Source organism: Mandrillus leucophaeus, unplaced genomic scaffold (assembly GCF_000951045.1).
Source record: "Mandrillus leucophaeus isolate KB7577 unplaced genomic scaffold, Mleu.le_1.0 Scaffold206, whole genome shotgun sequence".
NCBI classification, from domain to species: domain Eukaryota; kingdom Metazoa; phylum Chordata; class Mammalia; order Primates; family Cercopithecidae; genus Mandrillus; species Mandrillus leucophaeus.
In genome coordinates, this window is record NW_012102099.1 from 1,203,779 (window position 1) to 1,226,224 (window position 22,446).

The 22,446-nt window shown below is 47.1% G+C and overlaps 1 protein-coding gene across 2 annotated transcripts in view; it reads right to left on the reverse strand.

Moving 5' to 3' along the window:
- Window positions 1–22,446, reverse strand: part of TM9SF4 (transmembrane 9 superfamily protein member 4) — a 65,724-nt gene that overhangs the window by 29,225 nt on the left and 14,053 nt on the right. For both annotated transcript variants that reach the window (XM_011979783.1, XM_011979784.1), the window contains exons 2-9: window positions 14,124–14,237; window positions 11,088–11,187; window positions 5,954–6,122; window positions 5,724–5,853; window positions 4,527–4,650; window positions 2,070–2,188; window positions 1,856–1,967; window positions 427–497 (exon numbers count right to left, since the gene is read on the reverse strand). In XM_011979783.1, coding sequence (XP_011835173.1) covers window positions 427–497; window positions 1,856–1,967; window positions 2,070–2,188; window positions 4,527–4,650; window positions 5,724–5,853; window positions 5,954–6,122; window positions 11,088–11,187; window positions 14,124–14,237 — 939 coding nt within the window. The remainder of the gene's footprint in view (window positions 1–426; window positions 498–1,855; window positions 1,968–2,069; window positions 2,189–4,526; window positions 4,651–5,723; window positions 5,854–5,953; window positions 6,123–11,087; window positions 11,188–14,123; window positions 14,238–22,446) is intronic.

Here is a 22,446-nt window from a genome sequence, read left to right on the forward strand (position 1 = left end):
AGGCCAGGCACGGTGGCTCACGCCTGTAATCCCAGTACTTTGGGAGGCTGAGGCAGGTGGATCATGAGGTCAGGAGACTGAGACCATCCTGGTCAACTGGACAAAACCCCGTCTTTACTAAAAAATACAAAAAAATAGCAGGGCGTGGTGGTGCGCGCCTGTAGTCTCAGCTATTCGGGAGGTTGAGGTGGGGGAATCACTTGAATCCAGGAGGTAGAGACTGCAATGAGCCGAGATCATGCCACTGCTCTCCAGCCTGGTGACAGAGACTCCGTCTCAAAAGAAAAAGTATACTAAACTGTTTTAGTATGTTGAGGTTTCCGTGAATGATAATACACACACACAAACACACACACACACAGGCACACACACAGTCCTCCTCCCCTCCCCGTCCAACTTCATCCCTCCCCAGCCAAGACCTCGTACAATGTCATCCTCCTTGTTGTAGTTGGCAATGTCCTTCCGGAGGGTCCGAATGATAATCATGCTCAGGATACCTGAAACAGATGGGGTTGAGGATGAGGAGAAGTTGGCGCTGCCAGCAAGCCTATGCTCCCTGCCCTCCTGGACATGATGTTTTACTGTGCAACAGCTGGCACGCACGGCTTGCTCCATTATGAACTGGCTATGCAGTCACCTCAAGGCCTCTTCTTGGGGGAGCTCCACTCCAGCTACCAGGGGAGGAGATCACAGAGCGTGGAGGTGGGGATGAAAGGGCTGCTGGGATGGGTAGGGGTATCCTGGGGAGAGGAGCATCCCAGCTGTTCCATGGCTTGGTCCTACCAACTTCTCAGCTCATGTGTCGAAGGGCCGCCTGTGGCTCCACCTCTGGCTATCTGCTGCTTCAGTTACGGCTCCTGGCCTCACTGTGTCCTCACTAGCATGCCTTTCTTCAAGCTATCCTTTTTGCCCAGAATGCCCCGCCCTGCCCTGACTTCTACTCATGCTTCACGGCTCACCCTGGGCATCTTCACCTCCCAGCACCCTGAACAGTACAGAGCTACTCCTGGCCCCATTTGTACTTTCCTGTTTCCCTCTCTAGGCAGCACTGTAGTGTTAAGAGCATGGGCCATATGCCCTTGAGTTCACTTAACATTTTCGGGCTTAGTTCACAGGGCTTCAGGGATTGAAATGTTTGGAAAGTGCTTAGTTCAGCAGCTGGCCCTATGGTAAATGTTTAATAAACAGTACTTAGCATTATCTGTGCTTCTCATATGATAGTGAAACCATCAGTGTCATTCTACTCCTGCCTACCACCCTCTCACCACCTGGTTTCTTGCCAAGCTTATCTCATTGCAGGACCATGATCCTCACTGGCACAGACTTTTCCCAGGTCTCTGGATGATGGCTCCTTCTCGTAAAGAAAGGTCTTCCTCAAAGAGCCTTCACACTTTCCTCAGCTATTGTGTATTTGGCCACTCTGTTGATCTGCTTCACAGAATGTATCACTATTTGGAACTCCACTACTTATTTGCCTTTTTGTTTCTCTCCCACCACTAGAATATATAGGCTCTGTGAGAGCAGAGCCTGGGTTGGGCTCGTTCACACCATATTCCTAGCATCTGGCAAAGTGCCTGGCACAGAACGAGCAACAACAACATCTTGTGAATGAATCAAGAATGTGTGCAGGCTCAGGTGTGTCTGTCCTCCATGAATGACCTCTCCAGAGTTCCAGAGCTCTCTAGAGATGAGTCTTGTTCACCTATGTACACCTGATGCTTAGCAGAGCCCTGATGTCTGTTTTTGACCTACACCTGGCCCTGAGAACACCCTGGAAGTCCCCCATACATGATGTGATGTCTCAGTCCCTCAACCCCAACTCCCATCCCTTTCCTTCAACCCACAGATCTCTCACCTGACAGGAAGAAGACAACAACAACAGAGTTAATGATAGAAAACCAGTGGATCTGGACGTCACTCATGGTTAGGTAAGTGTCCCAGCGAGAGGCCCATTTGATGTCACTTTCCTGGCAGGTGGGAGGAAGCACTTAGAGTCAGGCCTCCTGCTGGAGAACCTGACACAGACCAGAGCCCTCCTCCCCTGCCCATGAGCTCCAGCCCCTTCTCACCTCCCAGTGGACAGAGTAGGTGAAGTACAGCTGATTCTCCTTGGTGGGGTCAATTTCTTGGGGCGAGGAGTTGGTACCCTCGGGCAGAGTGCACGAACTCTTCTCATCTGCTTTGAGGTCTGAGAGAGACAGAGACTCAGTCTGTTCCTGTGGTGGCCAGTGCCACTGCCCAGGGGCTATTCCAGGGGCTGCCCTCAAGGCTGTCTGTTGCAGGGACCCAGCCTCTAGGGTCTGACTGGAGATTGGGAGCACGATGGGCAACAACGGGTTTTATTTTTTATTTTTAAACTTTATTTTTTTAGAGACAGAGTCTTGCTCTGTCACGCAGGCAATGGTACAATCATAGTTCACTGCAGCCTCAATCTCCCAGGCTCAAGGGATCCTTCTGCTTCAGCCTCCAGAGTAGCTGGGACTACAGGCGGGTGTCACCACACCCAGCTAATTTTTAGAAATTTTTTGTAGGGACAGGGTCCTGTTATGTTTCCCAGGCTGGTCTTGAACTCCTGGCCTGATGCAATCCTTCTGTCTTGGCCTCCCAAAGCACTGGGATCACAAGTGTGAGCCACCGTGTCTGGCCAACAATGGTTTTTGAAAATTATTCCCCAGAGCCCTGACTTTCCAAAGGTACTTAGGGGCTGCAGAGAGGCCTGTGCATGGGGGAAGGGAGGGGCCTGAGTTGGAGTTCCTCCCTGAGTCAGTGTTCCTTCACTCAATTCAAACATTCACCTACCATCCAGCCTGTCCCATTCAACATAAAACCTTGATCCATTCCATCATGCTTACTCATTTATTTAGTCTATTTCTAAAGTTCTGGCATTTTCGTAATAAATCATTCAGATGTTTTCTCCATTCATTTGCTCATCTGTTCATCCTGTTATGCATCTACTCATTCAACCAACAACGTATAATAAGCACCAACTATGGGCCAGGTTCTGTGTTGGGTGCTTAAGATAAAATGGTGAGCCGGGCATGGTGCCTCACGCCTGTAATCCAAGCACTTTGGGAGGCTGAGGCGGGCGCATCATGAGGTCAGGAGTTTGAGACCAGCCTGGTCAACATGATGAAACCCCGTCTCTACTAAAAATACAAAAATCAGCCAGGTGCGGTGGTGGGCGCCTGTAATCCTAGCTACTGGGGAGGCTGAGGCAGGAGAATCGCTTGAACCCTGGAGGCAGAAGTTGCAGTGAGCCGAGATCGCGCCACTGCACTCCAGTCTGGGTGACAGAGCAAGACTCCGTCTTGGGGAAAAAATGAAAAAGATAAAATAGTGAGAAAAGGAGACAGGGCCGGGCACGGTGGCTCACTCCTGTAATCCCAGCACTTTGGGAGGCCGAGGCGGGTGGATCACGAAGTCAGGAGATCGAGACCATCCCTGTTAACACGGCGAAACCCTGTCTCCACTAAAAATGCAAAAAATTAGCCAGGCGTGGCGGCAGGCGCCTGTAGTTCCAGCTACTTGGAAGGCTAAGGCAGGAGAATGGCGTGAACCCAGGAGGCGGAGCTTGCAGTGAGCCGAGATCGCGCCACTGCACTCCAGCCTGGGCGACTGAGCGAGACTCCGTCTCAAAAAAAAAGAAAAAGAAAAAAAGAAAAGGAGACAGCTAAAAGAAAAAGCTAAAAGAAAAGAAAAGGAGACTCTAAGCTCGAAGACCCAGTGGGGCAGCAGGTGGCCTGAAAACCATCACATACACAAACGTAGAACCGCACTCAGGAAGCTCCCAGCAGTAGATGCGCTACGGAGCTCTTGAAGGGCAGGATCTATGTTTGGGACTTCTGGGTCTAATTTTGTTTGAACACTAAGTTCCACAGTGAAAAAAAAAAAAAAAAAAAAAAAAGTCCAAATACCACCAACGATGTCAAAAGGCTGGGCATGCTGCTTAATTGAAAAGCACACTGTGGTGATCAAGGGCCAAGAGGTGAGGCGAAGTCGGACCGGCTCCTATGAGGCCCATCAGGACTGTGCTGGGCTCTGAAACTCCCGCACACCTGTTGACCCTGGGCAGATTTTAGTTTATGCCAATCACTCACACAGAGGGAGAGGAACGAAGAAACCTGCTGCCTATGGGCTTTGTCGGTACCCTGGCCCCTTGTTCTCAACCCACGGTGAGCTGGCTGGTTCTTGTGAAGAGGCCCAACAAAGCCCCAACTTGCTGTTTGGTCTTGGCCAAGTCAGCAGCCCCTTTTGAGGCTCTAGTTCCTCATCTGTAATCACCACGTACCTCCTGGGATTGCTGGGAAGGGGTAAACTAGTAAGGTGTCCAACCCGTGACACTGCTGCTGTCAGCTGCCCCCCCATCCACCTTCTCTAATGAGAATACCGTGATCCTACCTTGGCTGGGCCCACATGCCTCACCCGAGCCCATCGGCCAGCTCAGGAGGGAGAAGAGTGCGAAGACCCTGGGTGGAGAAGCCCAGGCCCATCCAGCCCTGCCCCTCCGGCCACACCTCCCCACTCACCCTCCAGCCTGATGCTCTGGGGAATCACCTCGAAGCGGACGACACGGTACGTGTGCTCCTGGTCCTCTTCCATGTCCTCCCGGTGGTAGTAAAGGATGAATGAGAGGTGGTTGTGCAGGTAGATCTGAAATGCACAACAGAGAGAGCACAGCAGAACATCACTTAGGGATACTCTCCAGGTATTAGGGTCCTCGCCTCGCCCAGCATGCCTGGTTGTACCAACCTTCCTAAAACACTATTCTCATCACCCCCCTACTCAGAAGCTCTTCAAGGGCTCCCTGGGGCTTATCAGACAAAAGCCCAATTCTCTCAGCCAGGCATTCAAGGCCTTCTATCCTCTGACCCTGACAGAACTGAGTGTAATCATCTAAGTCACATGAGTTCACCCAGCCTCCCCTGTGCCCACTGTCTCATGAACCAGTCCCTACCCTGCATTCACTCCAACTAGAATGCCACTCCCAACTCCACACAGCAAAAGCCGACCATCTTCCCATGACCCACCTCCTCTGTGACAACCTGAGTGTAAAAGGAGCTCCCTCTGACCTCCCCTGCCGTTAACAGCCAGTGAAAGGCAGCTGGGACTTGAGACCTAGAGCCTCCCACTGTCGGTTCTCTTCCCAGTTAGGACAGAAGCCCTTTGGCGACAGGGGCTGCCCCTCAAAAGAAATGTTTTTGTCATTTATTCCCTAACTAATATCTTTCAGTTTAGAAAGAAAGATAAGAGAATCAGGGCTATAACCATCACATTATTAGCTGAGTCTCCAGGGCTGTGCTGGGAAGTGCTCACACGGATGCGCTAATTTACCCTGCCACTGCTGCTGCATGTATTTTACAGCTAAGGAACCACAGGCTCAGGGTCACTCAGACAACTAGTAAGTGGGAGAGGCAGGATTCAAACCCAGGGAGCCTGCACGCTCTTGACCACTACTTAGCCCTCTCTCCTACATACTGATGAAGTTCCACGTTTTTTTTGATGTTGTTTTAATCTTAGGAAAATGGAACCTGACTTCCTAAGAACTGTGCCTTCACCTCCCTGTAGCATCTCCCAGGGCCTTGCCCGGAGCACTCGGACCTCTGACAGACCATCACGCCCAGGGCACCTGGAGAAACTTGCTGTGGCCGAGCCCCACCTTTTCTGTGGCCCGGGACTCGTGAGGTGTGGCTCCTGGCCCTGTGAGCACGCCAAAGACACTCTACCTTGTTGACATCTGTGAAGCCGAGCCGGTAGCCGTGTTCAAACTGCACATCTTTTTCTTTCTTCTTGTCATCGCTGTCTCGGTTGGAGTAGAGCTCCAGCCGGGTGGCCACAGGCAGGTTGTCAGCAATGCTGGAAAGCAAAGGCCCCGCTCAGTCCCTCTCAACCGCCTCTCCCGTCAGTGCCCTCCCCTGTGTGAGCCTGAGGCAGCAGGGAGTAGAGGGCGACTTACAGGTGGACGTAGTAGTCTTCTGTGATCCGCTCGGCCACAAGTCGGCTCTGCTCCACTGTCAGGGTCACTGGCTTGTTGGACTGGCTGCACAGAACTTCACACTTCTTCTCACTGTTCATGAGAACCTGGAAAGGGGTGTTGACAATCCGGTCCCCTCTCAGCACCTCTCCTGCCGTAAGAGAGACAGATCGAGCTCAGAGCTTCAGCCCTGAGGTTGCTGAGGTCAGCAGAGTCACAGAGACACAGGACTGCAGGGCAAAAATGGGCTTCCAAGGACTTCAGCAGTGCCTCAGCCTGACAGCCAGTGCCCTTCCCCATCAGTTCACACCCAACTGGCCCAGCTAACCCCCACCTGCCACCCTCCTCCTTTGGGCTCTAGTGCTACCAGACCCCTTAGCACTCATCTACCACCACATCCTTCTATGCCTCTGGGCCTCAGTTGTTTCCTTCTCCGGGAGTGCTGTTCCCTGCCCCATGCTCCTGGCCTCCCCAGGAAGCCCAGTTTTCATTTCACTCTCTCTGGGAAGCCCCTCCTAACCCCTCAGGACAAGCCCATCACTCCCTCCCCTGACTGCCCTCTGTGTGAGGGCGGCATTATGCAGTGGAGAGATGGCTCTGAGTCCCGGCTGCCTGCCTTAGCAGTCTTGGTAAGTCACTCCACCTCACTGAGCCTCAATGTCCTCATCCATAAAATGGGATAATAACAGTACCCACCTCACAGGGTTACAGTGAGAAATAAAGGAAGTCAATCCAATAAAGTAGCAGGCACAGAGTAGGCAGGCACCAAACGCTATTTTATCATCAGCACTCATTTCTATGTTAAGGATCTACTTTGTACAATGTGCTAATACAGTCGTGTTTCTGACTCCCCTAACTGACTATGAGCTCGTTACTGTTAGACTGTTTCCTATTTATCTCTGTGTCTTCAGTTCCTGGTTCCAGCAGGGAAGGGAGTGGGGTGAAACCCAGCACCTGAGATTTTTAGCCAAAACATCTTTTGACACAATGAAGTGGCACCCCTTGTGTGCCTTTCACCTCAGAGTAACCTGCTGCCAGATGTCACCCTAACAGGCACTGAGCAGTTAGGGACTATCAAGCAAACCCCATGGTGCTTTCATTCTGAGCTGTTCAACAATTGATGGACAAGATGAAGACACCTCCACATGCACTTGGTCTCGCACTTTTCCTCCAGGGTGGATCTGCTCAATAGTCACCTAGTCATCTAGTCATTCATTCATCCATGAACATGTACTGGGTACTGGCTACCTGCCAGGCCCTAAAGATACAAAGTTGAATAGACGTACTCATAGAGTGCATGGCCTAGCAGGAAGATAGACTTTGCTGAATAATCAGCAAAATGAGAATATATAACTTGCTGTAGACACAAGGGAGTGGGTCTAGGACAGCTTCCCTGAGGAAGTGGTACTTGAAAGGAAGAGAGAAGTTAACTAGGCAAAGAAATGGGGGAAGAATATTCCAGACAGCACAGCATGTGCAAAGGCCCCTTTGGGGCGGGGAGAGGCATTGAACCTGAGAGGCCTGTGTGGCTACAGTGCAGAAAGCTCAGATGAGCTGCAGAGATGGGCTAGTGCTAGACCACAGGGGCCTGTGGGACACACACAGTTTGATCTTGACCAGTTTGACCTAGAAAGCAACAAAATCCAATGAAGGTTTCTAACGGGTAGAGAAAGACGTTATCTGAGTCTGGTTCCAGAAAGATCACTCTGACTGTTTTGTGAAGAAAACAGAGGATGCAAGGAACTGGCAGTGAGCGGTGGGGTAGGGGGGGGGCGGTGGCGGCAGTGATGGCAGTCAGTCATGCATGAGCGACACTGGTGGCTGGAACAGGTGCTGGTGAGGGTGGAGAAGAGTACACAGGAGCTCCGAGGAGGTGAAATACAGGGGAAGCATTGCTGACTGTAAACAAGGCATGAGTGAGGGGTGGTGCATATTAGGAAGACTCTGAGGTTTCTACAACCAGGTTCTAGGCGGGAAAACAGGAAGAACAGCAAATTTACATTGAAGGCATTTTCAGTTTGGATATATCAAGCAGGCACTTAGATATCAAGATCTGAGGCACAGAGGAGAGGTCAGGGCACAGATGGAAGTTGGGGGTTATCGGCCCACAGATGGTAAATGGCAGGGCCGTGAGCAACACTGCTGTAGGGGCCAGCACTTTGCTGTGCAAAGTAGCAGCCCTGGCAAGCGATGCTTCGAGTGTGGAGGAGGCACACAGGAGAGGGAGAGGGTGAGGAAGGGCCTGGATGAAGGCCTCACCTCTCCACCCTGTTTTGGAAGGCTGGCAATGCAGGTGAGCCTGCAAAACCCAGGGATGGACTGGCCAGTGAAGAGCGAGGACACAGTAAGACATGTGCAGAGTCCACTGCCGAAACGGCATTTTAAAGACAACAAGCTGAGGATCAGAGACCTGCTTGTGGTGATACAAGGCGGTGGTGGTAATGCTAAACCCCTGACCTCTTTCCTCTATAACATTTCCTACTGCCCATTTTATCACCTGTCAACGAGGATCTTGCTTGAGGAGAGAAAGAGCTACAGAAAGAGCTTGGCAGACCAAGCATGGTGGAATAGCTTCTTGGTATTTAAAAATTAAGTTTAAACCAAGAAGGGGGACATAATGGTCAGGAAATGGCTCATTTCTATTTCTTTTTTTGTTTTGTTTTTGAGACAGAGTCTTGCTCTGTTGCTCAGGCTGGAGTGTAATGGCGCAATCTCGGCTCAATGCAACCTCTGCCTCCTGGGTTCAAGTGATTCTCCTGCCTTAGCCTCCCAAGTAGCTGGGATTACAGGCGTGCACCACCATGCCCAGCTAATTTTTGTATTTTTAGTAGAGATTTATGAATTTTTTTCAATTTTGTATTTTAGTACATTGGCCAGGCTGGTCTTGAACTCTTGACCTCAGGTGATCCACCTGCTTTGGCCTCCCAAAGTGCTGGGATTATAGGCATGAGGGAAATGGCTCATTTTATACACGGAAGTACCCCTTTTAACAATGAGCAGTAAGCCATGAATGTGGAGCCTCCCAGAGTCCGAGGTTCTATCCAGAACACCTGCCAAGGATCTCCATCAACGTGACACCATTAGCACAGCCCTCAGACAGCCCTATGGGCCTTTCTGGAGAAGGCAGCCTGGGACAACAGAAATAACTCTGGCTTTAGGGTAAAAAAAACCTGAGTTTAAAAAATCTCAATTTCTCCACCTATTGGCCATGTGACCCTGAATAAGTCTTTCAAACCCTTGAAGACGCTGTTCCCTCTACTATGAAATACTAAGCTTACAGAGTTACTATGAGAATCATAGAAGCTGCTGTACAGTGTGGTACTTATGGGCATGGATTCTGGAGCCAGAGTTCCTGGAGTTCTGCCACTTACTAGGCGAGTGACTTTACCTCCTTGTGCCTCACTTCGCTTATTTATAATAAGGAGAAAGTAAGAGAATCTACCCCTTATTGTGAGAATTAATAAGTTAGAGTTGTTGTGAGAATTGAATAAGTTAAGGCACAGGAATGCTTACAACAGTGCCTAGCTCATAAGATGAGCCCTCTCGGTACTAATGATGACGATGAGGATGATGATGTAAATGGCTTACAATCCAATGGTCATGCAATTAAGGATGGTCTTGCTCCACTCAGGTAAGACACTAACACTTATCAAATGCCTACTATGTGTCAGGCACCGGGCTAGAAGCTGAGAAGAGAGGGGAACGTGAGACACAATCCCTCCAGTCAAAGAGCCCTTAGGCCATGAAGGCAGGCACTACAAAGACAGAATGAGATACAATATGGCAGGATAACACTTGTATACAGAAATCTCCATTTCTATGAAGCAGGAACTTTCTCCAGCTTTAGGAAGATTTGGCAGAGGTTGAGAGAAGTTAAAGTCACCCAGGATCACACTAAGAGTGCGTAACTATAGAGCCTTGGGCTGCCAAAGGGTCCACAGCAGCTCCCAGGAGAAGGGAGGTACAGTTGTGAGGGGCCTGACATCATGAGCCTGGAGCACCAAGTGTGAGGTCAGGCTTCCCGGGGAGAGGTAAGGTGGCTGGAGGATGGCATGGTGTGGAGAGGAAAAGAGGGCAACGGCAGGCAGGCACTGGTCCACAGATGGCAAGTGGCAGGGCCACGAGCTGCACCACTGCAGTCGGTGGAGGCCAGCCCAGGCTCTGAGGCCAATCTCTGTTCAACGCTACAAGGCAAGACTTCGGCACAGCTGGTATTAGGGGAGATGGTGCTACCCAATTTTGGTTATACTGCCTCCAAGGCCTGCCTCCAACTGGTCCAGGACCCCCAATACCTGACAGTAGATAAATTTGTCAGCAAGGGGTTCCAGAAATATCTGAGCCATGGGTAGCCCTGATGGAGAAGGCAGCCCTTTCAGGTGCCCGCTCAAGAACCAGTTCTCTCCTTTCTCCTTCCTAAGGTGTAAGAAAAGAAAGTGTCTTAAGTTCCTTGAGGTCAGGGAGAGCATCTTTCCATGCTTTTATCTCTAGGACCTAACACAGTCATAGAGGAAGCACTAATAACTGTGTCATGAATAGATGCCTCTACACCTGAAATCCTGCCAAATGGAGAATTATTTAAGTGAGAATAAAATGGCTACTAGTTATGGAATATTTATGTCAGACACTGCACTGGGTGCCTCACATTATTTGACATGAGTGTTGCCAAGTTCAGCAAGAACTGTGGTGGCATCTCTGCTTGCATTCAGGGCAGAGGCACTCACTCTCCCTTTCCATTTAAAGCACAGGAGGTGATGAAGCCACCAGAGAGGAGATATCTAGAAATCAAGAAGAGGAGGTGTAAGTAGAAGCCAAATGCTCCAAGTCTGAAGACTGACTGTGGATCCAAAACAAAGATCACTTTGGCTGTTTTGTGAAGAAAACAGAGGATGCCTTTGTCCACAGTATAAACAAAGACAAGTCACTTAACCTGCAAAATGGGAATAAACACAGCAACTGTCTCCCTGGGACTGTTACGAGGTTTAAATAAGCTAACAGGTATGTAAACAATATAGACCAGTGTCTAGAATATAGCAAAGTTAACCGTTGTTATCATTATAAAAATCATGCTGGGTTCCCCCTGGGGACAAGTTGACAGCAGTGTAGGAGAAGAACTTACCCAGATTCTCTGCCTTGTAGGTTATCTTGCTGGGCTGGCAGAAGGGCAGTGAATAGTATTCATAAGGTAGCTGGGTTCGAGAGCTGGTAAGCTTCACAGCCTGATGGGAATCCAGCAGAAACCAAGATGACCAATAATCCTTCCTGGTACCCACACATCTTTAGTACACTTGGTAATATTATCTAATAGGCAAATGAATTAGCAGAAATGACAGCAGTATACTATATAATGTACTGCCCTCAATTCTGAATTATTTCACATTTCATTCAATTTAGACTACATTACAGATTTAGTTGAAAATCACAATCAAATTCAATACATTGTGAGATTCTTGAACATGCTACTATCCCTTGACACAGTAATTTCACTTTTGGGCATCTTTCCTAAGGAAATAACTCCAAATAAGGAAAAAAAGCATTTTAGGAGCAACGAAGTTCACTCCTTATTCGTAACCACAGTGATCTTCTTCCTTCAGCTCCTCGAGTCAGTCATGCTCTCTCCTGCCTCAGGCTTTGACCCACTGCTCCTTTCTGACCTACTGTGTGCTCACCTGGCTTCTCCTCATATTCAGGTCTCAGCTCTCCCCTTGCCTGTGAGGCCTTCCTTCACCAGGGTATCTAAAGGAACTCCCCAATATCCACTGGACTGTCAATCTTCAACTGTTTACTTTATAGCATGTCTGATAAAATGTTAATTAGTTTCCCTGTTTTTTTGAAAATCAGTTTCTCCCATTAGCATTTAAGATTTAAGCTCTATAAGGACAAGGACCATGTGTGCCTTGGCCACCTCTGTAACTCCAGTGCTTTAGAGCTAGGTACAAAGTAGGTACTCACTCACTAGCTTTAGAGCTAGGTACAAAGTAGGTACAAAGTAGGTACAAAGGGCTGAATGAGAGAAGAGAGGAAAAATGAAAAACAACTTCAACTCAAAGCCCCTGCAATGGGAAATTGATCAATAAACCATGATATATTCTTTCAATTAAATATGGTAAAGCCATAAAAAAATAAAGTTTAAGACAATGAAGGAGAATGTTTAGGAATGCTATAAGCACACAGAATATAGCTCTGGAAACCACAGATAAAACAGAACCCATCAAAATGTTACAAAAAATAAAATTTTAATCCAAATGTGAGTGAAGCTACCTTTACTATTTAGGAACTACTGACCATTCCTCATACACCACCTGAAAGTATAAAAGATTTTTGGAATACAGGTCTACAATCTTTTTTGGGATTTGAAATTTTCCGGATTCCCTGTAATCCCAGCATTTTGGGAGGGTGAGGCGGGCAGATCACCTGAGGTCAGGAGTTTGAGACCAGCCTGGCCAACATGGTGAAACCCCGTTTCTACTAAAAACGCAAAAATCAGTTGGGCGCGGTGGTACACACCTACATTCCCAGCTACTCAGTAGGCTAAGGCAGGATAATTGCTTGAACCCAGGAGGCAGAGGTTGCAGTGAAACGAGATCATGCCACTACACTTAAGCCTGGGCGACAGAGCAAGACTCCATCTCAAAAAAAGAAAATTTCCAGATTTTGGAAGGCAATGTGGTATACAAACCATAGCCAAGCTGGGTCTGGACAGTACCTCATATTCAATAACTATTTGTGCAGAGAAATGCAAAAATATTCATATTAAGTGGGATTAAAAAAAGTCAATAAAGAGCTTCATGTTCAGTTCTGGTCAGTTCTTGCCTCAAATGTGCTTGGAAAAACTGAGTTCCAGAGCTTTCTGGATGTGAAACTGAAGGGATTAAGGACCTCTATTAAACATTCCATGAATTGCTTGAGGAAAAATGGCCAAAAAGTCTGTTTTAACAATTTTGTGTTTCTTAGCATTCTCACTCAGGACAATGAGAAAACAATGCACGTAACAGAGAGATGTGTCCCACCTTTATGTTGCCTCCCACTCCCTCTCTTTCCACCCAAGGCGTCCACCCTCACATACTCAGCTATATGGGACCGGAAGCCAGAGCAGCCCTGGTATCTCCAGGCCACTGCTCTGCTCTGGAGGGAGCTTTTGACAGAGGTAGTGGGAAGACGGTACTGCAGTAGTTAAGAGATGGGGTCTTGGGCTGGGTGTGGTGGCTAATACCTGATAATCCCAGCACTTTGGGAGGCTGAAACATGAGAACTGTTTGAGCCCAGGAGTTCAAGACCAGCCTGTGCAACATAGTGACACCTCATCTCTACTTAAAAGAAAAAAGAAAATTAGCCAGGCATGGTGGTGCACACCTGCAGTCCCAGTTACTTGGGAGGCTGAGGCAGAAGGATCGCTTTAGCCTGGGAGGTCAAGGTTGCAGTGAGCTATGCTCATGCCACTGCACTCCAGCCTAGGCAACAGAGAAAGACCACATCTCCTCTAAATAGAGATGGGGTTTGAACTAACCCTATGTCTTCCTCAGTATGTGACCATGAACATGTTAATTTTCCTTCCCAGGCCTCAGTTTCCCCATCTGTAAAATGAATAGGAAATCTGTGTAACATATAGAATTAGCTCCTCGGGGGACATCCTGAGCTAAGCCATGCATATGCCTGGCATGTAAATAAAAGTTATTTTAATGACTGTTCCTGCAAGTTACCAGTCTAACTGCCAAGGAAAAGAGATGCTCACAATATATGAACAATATAAGCGACACTAGGAGTTATGCAGACAAAGCTGGTAACAGAGAAGAAGATGGAGCAGGTGCGAAAGGGAGGCAGAGATGCTAAAGAGGCAGGTGGAGCAAGACAAAGGCACAAAAACAGATGGACACATACACGACAGAGACAGAATACTTGAGAGCAAAAGTGAGAGTGAGAAAGAGACCGAGATGCACATATACAAAAGCATACACAGGGACAGAGACACAGAAAGAACCGGAAATGGAGAGGGGACCAAGAACCAGAGGCACAGGGAGAGGGAGAAGCAGAGTTCCAGGGTAACTGGCACTATTCCTTCTTCTCTGCAACCACAGGATGGACACGAGCAGCTCACCATGGTGCTCCAGCCACGCTGCCTAGCACAGAGGCTCCAAAAATCCAGGAACACACTTACCTTGATTTCTACAGGATCGTTCTGGTGGAAGTTGATTGGCGCGACCCCAGGCACATAGAAGGCGCTTGTTTCACACATCAGGGAGAAAAGCAGTAAAGACCATGGCAACCAATCCTGCTCAGAAGAGAGGCCAGGGTTGGATTGGGGAGAAGTGAAGAAGATCCTCTGAGGAAGATCAAGTCATACCACCTTAATGTTGCTTTAACTGACCCAGTGTCACCACCCTCTGACCCATGAAGCCTGAAGACCTCGTAAACATTGTCTCCCAAATGCCCCCAAGAGTGCCACAAGACAACAATTCTGCACTTTCAGGAGTAAGCCACAAAGTAATTAACACCTGGGCAAAAGGGAAGGCTGTCACACAGGAGCCATGTCTCCCCGCTTCTGGATCAATGTTCTTTTAACCATTTATAGTGTGTAACTCCCAGGACAGCTAGCAGGGAATAAAGCTCCAGGACATTTAATTAATTCCATTTCTCTGTATAGCAACTGGTTCACACTGTCAAAAGCTCCTATGTTACCAAGAGATGTTCCTACAAGTTTCTCCAAAACCATGCTGGCCTCCGTCACCTCCCACTCTCCTCGCTCAGCTCAGCCACACGGGCCCCCTTGTTGTCCTGACAACAAACCCTTCTGCACCCCTCAGGGCCTTCGTCTTTACTGTGCCTTCTGCTGGAATGCCCTTCCCACAGGCACCTGCATGGCACATCTCTTTTCTTTTTTTTGAGATGGAGTTTCGCTCGTTACCCAGGTTGGAGTGCAATGGCACGATCTCAGGTTACTGCAACCTCTGCCTCCCAGGTTCAAGTGATTCTCCTGCCTCAGCCTACCGAGTAGCTGGGACTTCAGGTGCCCACGACCACACCACGCTAATTTTTCTATTTTTAGATGAGACGGTGTTTTACCACATTGCCCAGGCTGGTCTTCAACTCCTGACCTCAGGTGATCTGCCCACCTCGGCCTCCCAAAGTGCTGGGATTACAAGTGTGAGCTACCACGCCCAATGGCACATCTCCTTCTTATTTCATTCAGGTCTCTCAAATATCACTTCCTCAGAGAAGCCTGCACTGACCATTCTATCTAAAAAACAACCTCAGGGCTCCCATTACCCATTTCTCTAGTCCCTTATCTATTTCTCCTCATGGACTTATCTAATTGACATGTACTATATGTATGTGTTTATTTGGGTACTGCATGTCCCTCTACCCTTGAATGCGATCTCTGTGGGAGCAGCACCATGAACAGTGCCTGGCACAGCATGGGGACTCAGGAAACGTCTGCATGCAGCATAGGCACCTGGGAATCAAAGGCAAGAAAGGCCCATTGCATCTCTTTCCCTTAATAATAGCGCTTCACCCCTGCAAGGAACTAGAAGAGCTGCCGGATTCTCTTCCTTCTGCGCAGTCTGAACAATGAACTTTTGTCTTCCACACGCCTAAATCACCAACTCAAGTCAGTTTCTGTATCTGACTGCTCTCCCTAACCTTTCACTGCTGTTGCATTTCAGATGGTTATTTCCTCCCACCTGGACATTGGCCACAGTCTCCTGATCACCTGTCTCCACAGCCCTCCCATCCATCAAGTTACACCCCGTCCAACTAACCAAGCAACCAACTAACCAACACACACACACACACACACACACACACTCAGATGACTCTCAGTGAAACTCAGTTTTCTAGGAAATCAGGATCACTGAGTGAGGGGGCTCGCCAAAAATGCAGAATGATCTGTACAGGCTTCTGAATTTGTAAAAGGTTCGGAATTCAGTACACTTTTTGCAGACACATAGCTTGGTCAGTCTTTTAAGCAATATCTTCATGGAGTTTTTCCTCCGATTTGTTGCGAACGTTTACAAGTATCTGCCAGCTGATGTTCATTAGGAAAGCCTGACCCCCATAAACACAGTGCCATAGCTAAGACAGGTGTACTGTATTTGGCAATCAGGAGGCCAGATGAATTAGGAGAGCAGGAAAATCTTTAAAAGAAATGACAAGACTAGTAGATAAATTGCCTCACGGGGCAATTTGGATAGGAAGGATAGGAAGACAGTATTTTTTCCCTCTGTCTTTTTTTTTTAAAAAAAATAACTTTTTACTTTTAAGTATATTTAGATTTGCAGAACAGTTACAGAGAGACTACAGAGGGTTCCCATCCATTCTTCACCCAGTTTCCCCTAATGCTAACATCTTGCATAACCATAAGCGAGTAAGGCTTTTTAAAAGCAACTAGCCTGAACATTTTTTGAAAAAGCAAATTGCACTAAATAATCCAAACAGCACAATTGGGTATGCCATGAAAAATAAATCTTCCTCCCACTTCAGGTCCCCATGGACAACTGCTATCACCAGTTCCTTGAAAATCTCTCTAGAGACATTCCATGCTGGTACAAAGGGGAGGGTTTCATAGTATGGGCTGGCTTGAATACAAAAACAAATCGATTTTTCTTCTTTCTCTCTGAGTAGTGATGGAAAGCCTACCAACTGCAGGCTGGGTACAGCATCTGATTTCCTCTGCATCAGGGGACCTCCTTCACCTGACTAGGCATCTGAAGATTCTGGCCCTTCCTCATTGGAACCTTTTGCCAACCCTCGTATGTCATTGGTTAGAATGCAAGTGCGTCATGTGAGAGAAATAAACCCTGCCCTCTTTTTCCCTCTAATTCCCCTCTGTTCCTGAATTCCAGTTAACCAAAATATAAAGAAGGCAAATCCTGTATTGCTGGCAAAAACAGCCACCCAAAAGTTGTTAAAAAACAAAACAAAACAAAACTCAACCTTGAATTTTTGAAAAACAATCCTCACACAAAGATACTATCAACAAACCACACATCAATTTATCTTAGAAGGATCAAGAGATGAAAAACAGCAAAGGATATTTTCGTAATATGCTAGAATCTTTGAATATAATACTTAAGTTGGCAACCAAAAGCAATTCAGAAGTTCAACTTAGAACTAATGGCTATATCCGATGACACTGTCTATTTTAGATATTAAAATGTCACCGTCTTGGTATTTTCACATGGCTATAGGGATTATAAACTGGAACACTACTGCGGGTTTATCTGGCACTCTGTATCCAAAAGTCCCCCAAAAGTACATACTCTTTGACTCTGTAATTTTGCTTCTAGGTATGTTAAGAAAAATATGTCAGGTATGCCAAAATGTATACATGAAAGGGTGTTTGCCAACAGCATTATTTAAAATAGTTCACTACTGGCCGGGCGCGGTAGCTCATGCCCATAATCCTAGCACTTTGGGAGGCCAAGTGGGGGGCAAATCACCTGAGGTCAGGAGTTCAAGACCAGCCTGGACTACATGGTGAAACCCCATCTCCACTAAAAGAATAAAAATTAGCCAGGTGTGGTGGCACATGCCTGTAATCCCAGCTACTTGGGAGGCTGAGGCAGGAGAATTGCTTGAACTGGGGAGGCAGAAGTTGCAGGGAGCTGTACTCCATCCTGGGTGATAAAGGGAGACTCCATCTCAAAAAAAAAAAAAAAAAAAGAAAAGAAAAAAATTCACTACTTACAATAGTAAAATGTCAAATGTTAGTGGAATGGGTTAAATTATTATATGTCCATTTAAATAGTCATTGAAAGACGACATGTTTCTTTTTTCTTTTTTTGAGACAGGGTCTCACTCTGTTGTCTGGGGTGGAGTGCAGTGGTGCAATCACGGTTCCTTGCAGCCTTGACCTCTTGGGCTCAAGTGTTCCTTCCACCTCAACTTCCCAAGTAGCTGGGACCACAGGCACATGACACCATGCTCTGCAATTTTTTTTATTTTTTGTAAATACGGCATCTCCCTATATTACCCAGGCTGGTCTCAAACTTCTGGGCTCAAGCAATTCTCCCGCCTCAGCCTCCCACAGTGCTGAGATATAAGTGTGAGTCACTGCACCTGGCCGATACATTTCTTGAGCAGGAATGTTCAAGCTTTAGATTTACATAGTAAAAGCAGGAGCTAGAACATTGTGTGGCAGGATTCCTTTTTTTTAAGTTATCTTTGGAAAAATATTTAGGAGGCAAAATGTCTTAGTGATGAGCTTTTTTCCTTTTTTGTGCATCTATATTTTCTAATTTTCTTAGAGGATTATATAGTATTTATGCCACTTAAATAATAAATGAGGCAAAAGAAAACATCACTGTTCTGAACACTGAGGTGAGAGTAATCCTAGCTTGGCACAGAGGAACATCCACCCACCGGCCCCAGTGTCTCTCTAGCAGCACCTCCCACCTTTTCTTTCTAAGCCTTCAGGGAGATCTAGGACTTGGGACACTGTATAAATGTGTACACACACACACACACACACACACACAATGGAATACTCTTCAGTCATAAAAAAGAGTAAAATCATGTTTTTTGCAGCAACATGGATGAAACTGGAGACCATTATCTTATGTGAAACAACTCAGAAACAATGTCAAATACTGCATGTCCTTGCTTGCAAGTGGGAGCTAAATAATGTGTACACAGGGACATACAGTGTGGAATAATAGACACTGGAGGCTCTGAAGGGTAGAGGTGGTGAGGGATGAGAAATTACTTACTGGATACAATGTACATTATTCAGGGGATGGTTACACTAAAAGCCCAGACTTCCCCACTACCCAATCTACCCACGTAACAAAGCTGCATGCACTTGGTACGCCCTAAATTTTATTTTAAAAGAGAAAAGAAATGCAGAATCTCGGGCCCTACCCTAGAACTAGTGAATCAGAACCTGCATTTCAGCAAGTTCCCTGAGTTAAAGTTTAAGCAGCACTGTTCTAGGTAAGCCTAAAGTGCAGTCAGGGTCAAAAACCACTGCTTAGATAGAAGGGTCTATCCCAGATGATACAAACCTCTCAGAAGGGATGTAGTGGTCTGTATTTCTCTTTGACTAGATTTAAAACTGCATCTTGATAACCAATACTGCGATGGCTGTCACTTGCTAGGGAAAGCACTGAGCCTGGGGTCTCAAAATAAGGCCAGGGAGTTATACCCTCCTCTCAGTTGTGCAGCACTGGGCAATCAACTTCAACTTTGCTGGGCTGTGTCCTCATTTACTAGGATGGATTCATGTGGTAGAAGTGGAGCTCAAAAAAGAACATGGATTTGAAAACATTTAATAACCAGTAAGCCACAACCCTTATATGTAAGTATGATTATCATTATTTCTTGCTCATCAATAACCTGTGCTCTGAATGTCTCCTCCTAAGAAGCTGGACACCAGACCTTTTTGTCTCATCTGATATGTGATTTGAAACCAGTGCAGGGGATCACAATCTCCTCTGGTTATCAAGCCAATTAAGTCTAAGGAGTTACCGCAGTTCTACCTTCTTTTGAAACAGAATCCTCCAGATTTAGTTGAGCGACACCACCCTAGGGAACTCAAGGGCTCTCTGAGAAGCTCAGGTTGCAGAGCAATGAAAAGCAAATCCTGAAAGACTTTAATACACTTTTGTTCCAGTCTCAAACCAATGGAGCAAGTACACACATAAAAAACAAAAACAAAAAGACACAGCAAGAATGCTCAAACAGGAAAACACCACCAAAAAACAACCAGAAGGCAGAGTCACGGAGCACCTTCTAAGTATAAGGCACGGTGATAGACCTGCTTCCTTCTTTCCACTTACCGCTTACCAAATCCCTGCGCCCTGCTAGGCACTGACAAACATTGATTTGTGGTATCCTCACAACTACAGGTACCTGGAGATTTTGGTCACCATTTTGCAGACGGTGTTAATCTGAGACCCAGAGACCCAGAGGTTAAGTAACTTGCCCAAGGTCACCCAGCCAGAATGTGGAAGAACAAGGATGCTCTTTTCAGGCAGGTGAATTGCATTACAAATGAGGAGACTGGAATATGATGTTCATAACAACGGCAGCTAACATTTATTGGATGCTGATTATCTGCTAAGCACAGTTCTAGGTTCTTTCCATGGAATAATTCAATGAAAACAATCCTATGAGGTGGGGACTCTTGTTCCCATTTCACAGATGAGGAAACTGAGAGTCAGACGGGCTCTCAGGATTAGCATTGAACAGTACTAGGATTAAACAGGATTTAGTCTGGTTGAGCCCAAAGCCCATGTTCAAACCACTACAGAAATTAGTTCACAGGCCAGGTGTGGTGGCTCACGCCTACAATCCAAGCACTTTGGGAGGCCAAGGCGGACAGATCACCTGAGGTCAGGAGTTCGAGACCAGCCTGGCTAACATGGTGAAACCCCGTCTCTATTAAAAACACAAACATTAGCTGAGTGTGGTAGCAGGCGCCTGTAATTCCAGCCACTCAGGAGGCTGAGGCAGGAGAATCGCTTGAACCCGGGAGGTGGAGGTTGCAGTGAGCCGAGATTGCACCATTACGCTCTAGCCTGGGGGACAAGAGCGAGACTTTGTCTTAAAAAAAATAAGAAAAAATAAATTAGTTTAACTACTTATTGAGCACCTACTGTGTGTCAGGCACTGTGCCAGCCTGACAGCATACATGCCCACAAGGAGCTTTCAGGCAGGTCAGGGGACACAGACGAGCCATCAGCCAATCACAACACTAGGTCCCAGATGCTCTCAGTAGGTTAAGAGGCTAAGAGCAATATGTTGGGAATACATGGGAGCAGCAATATACCCAGACTTGGGGCAGGGAAGGAGTGCAAACCTAAGAACTCAAGTCTACCCTGAAACCTGAAGGGAGGGGAAAGGAAAGAGAGAAGGGTTCCAGAAAGAGCGCCACACAGACGCAAGGGCCTGGCGGCAACTCTGACTTTTTGGCAGGTAATCTATAGGCTGGTGCTTCTTAAAGTTTAACGTGCATTTAAGTAACTTCGTGACCTTGTTAAAATGCAGATTCTGATTCAGAAGGGCTGGGTAGGGCCTGAGACTCCGCATTTCTCACAAGCTACTAGGTGATGATGACGCTTTCGGTTCACGGACTATCCTGTGAGCAGCAAGTGTTGGGCTTTGTTCTCAGCGCAGTGAGGAGACTCAGGAATTTTAAGCAGAAAAGGAATAAATCATATCTGCAGTTTTAAAGGTTACTCCGGCTAGTGTGTGTGTGTGTGAAAGGGGGGCTGTGTGCAGCACATTTCTGCTCTGGAGACATAGTAATATCCAGTCCGGGATTTGACATTTAATAAGGATAAATGAAATAATCTAGCCCAGTGCGGTGGCTCATGCCTATAATCCCAGCACTCTGGGAGGCAGAGGTGGGTGGATTGCTTGAGCCCAGGAGTTTGACACCAGCTTTGGCAACATGCTGAAACCCCATCTCTACCCAAAATACAAAAAGTTAGCTGGACGTGGTGGCATGTGCCTGTAGCCCCAGCTACTGGGGAGGCTGAGGTGGAAAGGATCACCTGAGTCAGTGAGCCATGATCACACCCCTGCACTCCAGCCTGGGTGACAGAGCAAGACTGTGTCTCAAAAAAAAAAAAAAAAAAAGGAAAAGAAAAGAAAAAAGAGAAATCACTTAAAAATTCTTGGTCAAATGTGAAGAGAAGCAGCAGCCAGGTACAGAAGTGGAATGACATGGCATGCAGTGGTAAAACTTGAGCATGTACGGAAATTACCAGGAGGGCTTACTAAAACACCTGGGTGTGGGGCAGGGCCTGAGAATGTGCACTTCTAGCAAGTTCCCAGAAGATGCTGCTGCTCTTGAAATCACACGTTGAAAACCACTGGTGTACTGGAAAGAGCACAGGCTTTGAGGACCATACAGACATGAATTCAAATCCCAAACCTACCACTTTCTAGCTGTGTGACTTTGGGTAAATTTTTATCACTCTTTTGAGTCTTGGGTTCTTATCTGTAAACGAGAAAAATACTACTAACGTCATGGTAGGGTGATGGTGGTAAAGATTAAATAAAGTTCATAGAGCACTTGGCACATAGTAGGTGCTTCATAAGGCAGGGTGGCCTTGTTTTGGGTTGTACAAGAAAGCAGAACCAAGGAGGACACTGCAAGGGAGATGCAGCAGGCCCACTCTAAGGGCTCTTCTAACAGGAGAGCTACGCAACCGTCACCGTGAGCTGAGTGACCGTGGGAGGAGGTGGCAGAGGAGGTCTCTGCCCTGATGAACAGGGTGAATCAGAGGTCTCACGACCTCCCTTGAAGCGCAAGAAGTTAACAATTCCCTTCAGAATATTTGACACTGTATCAACCAAAGTAACCTAAAAGTAAAACAAAACAAGGCAAAGTTCCATTCCAAGTTGGGTTTGATGGGGTTAAAAAGACAGTTTTTAGGGCTGGGTGTTGTGGCTCACACCTGTAATCCCAGCACTTTGAGAGGCCAAGGAGGGTGGATCACCTGAGGTCAGGAGTTTGAGATCAGCCTGACCAA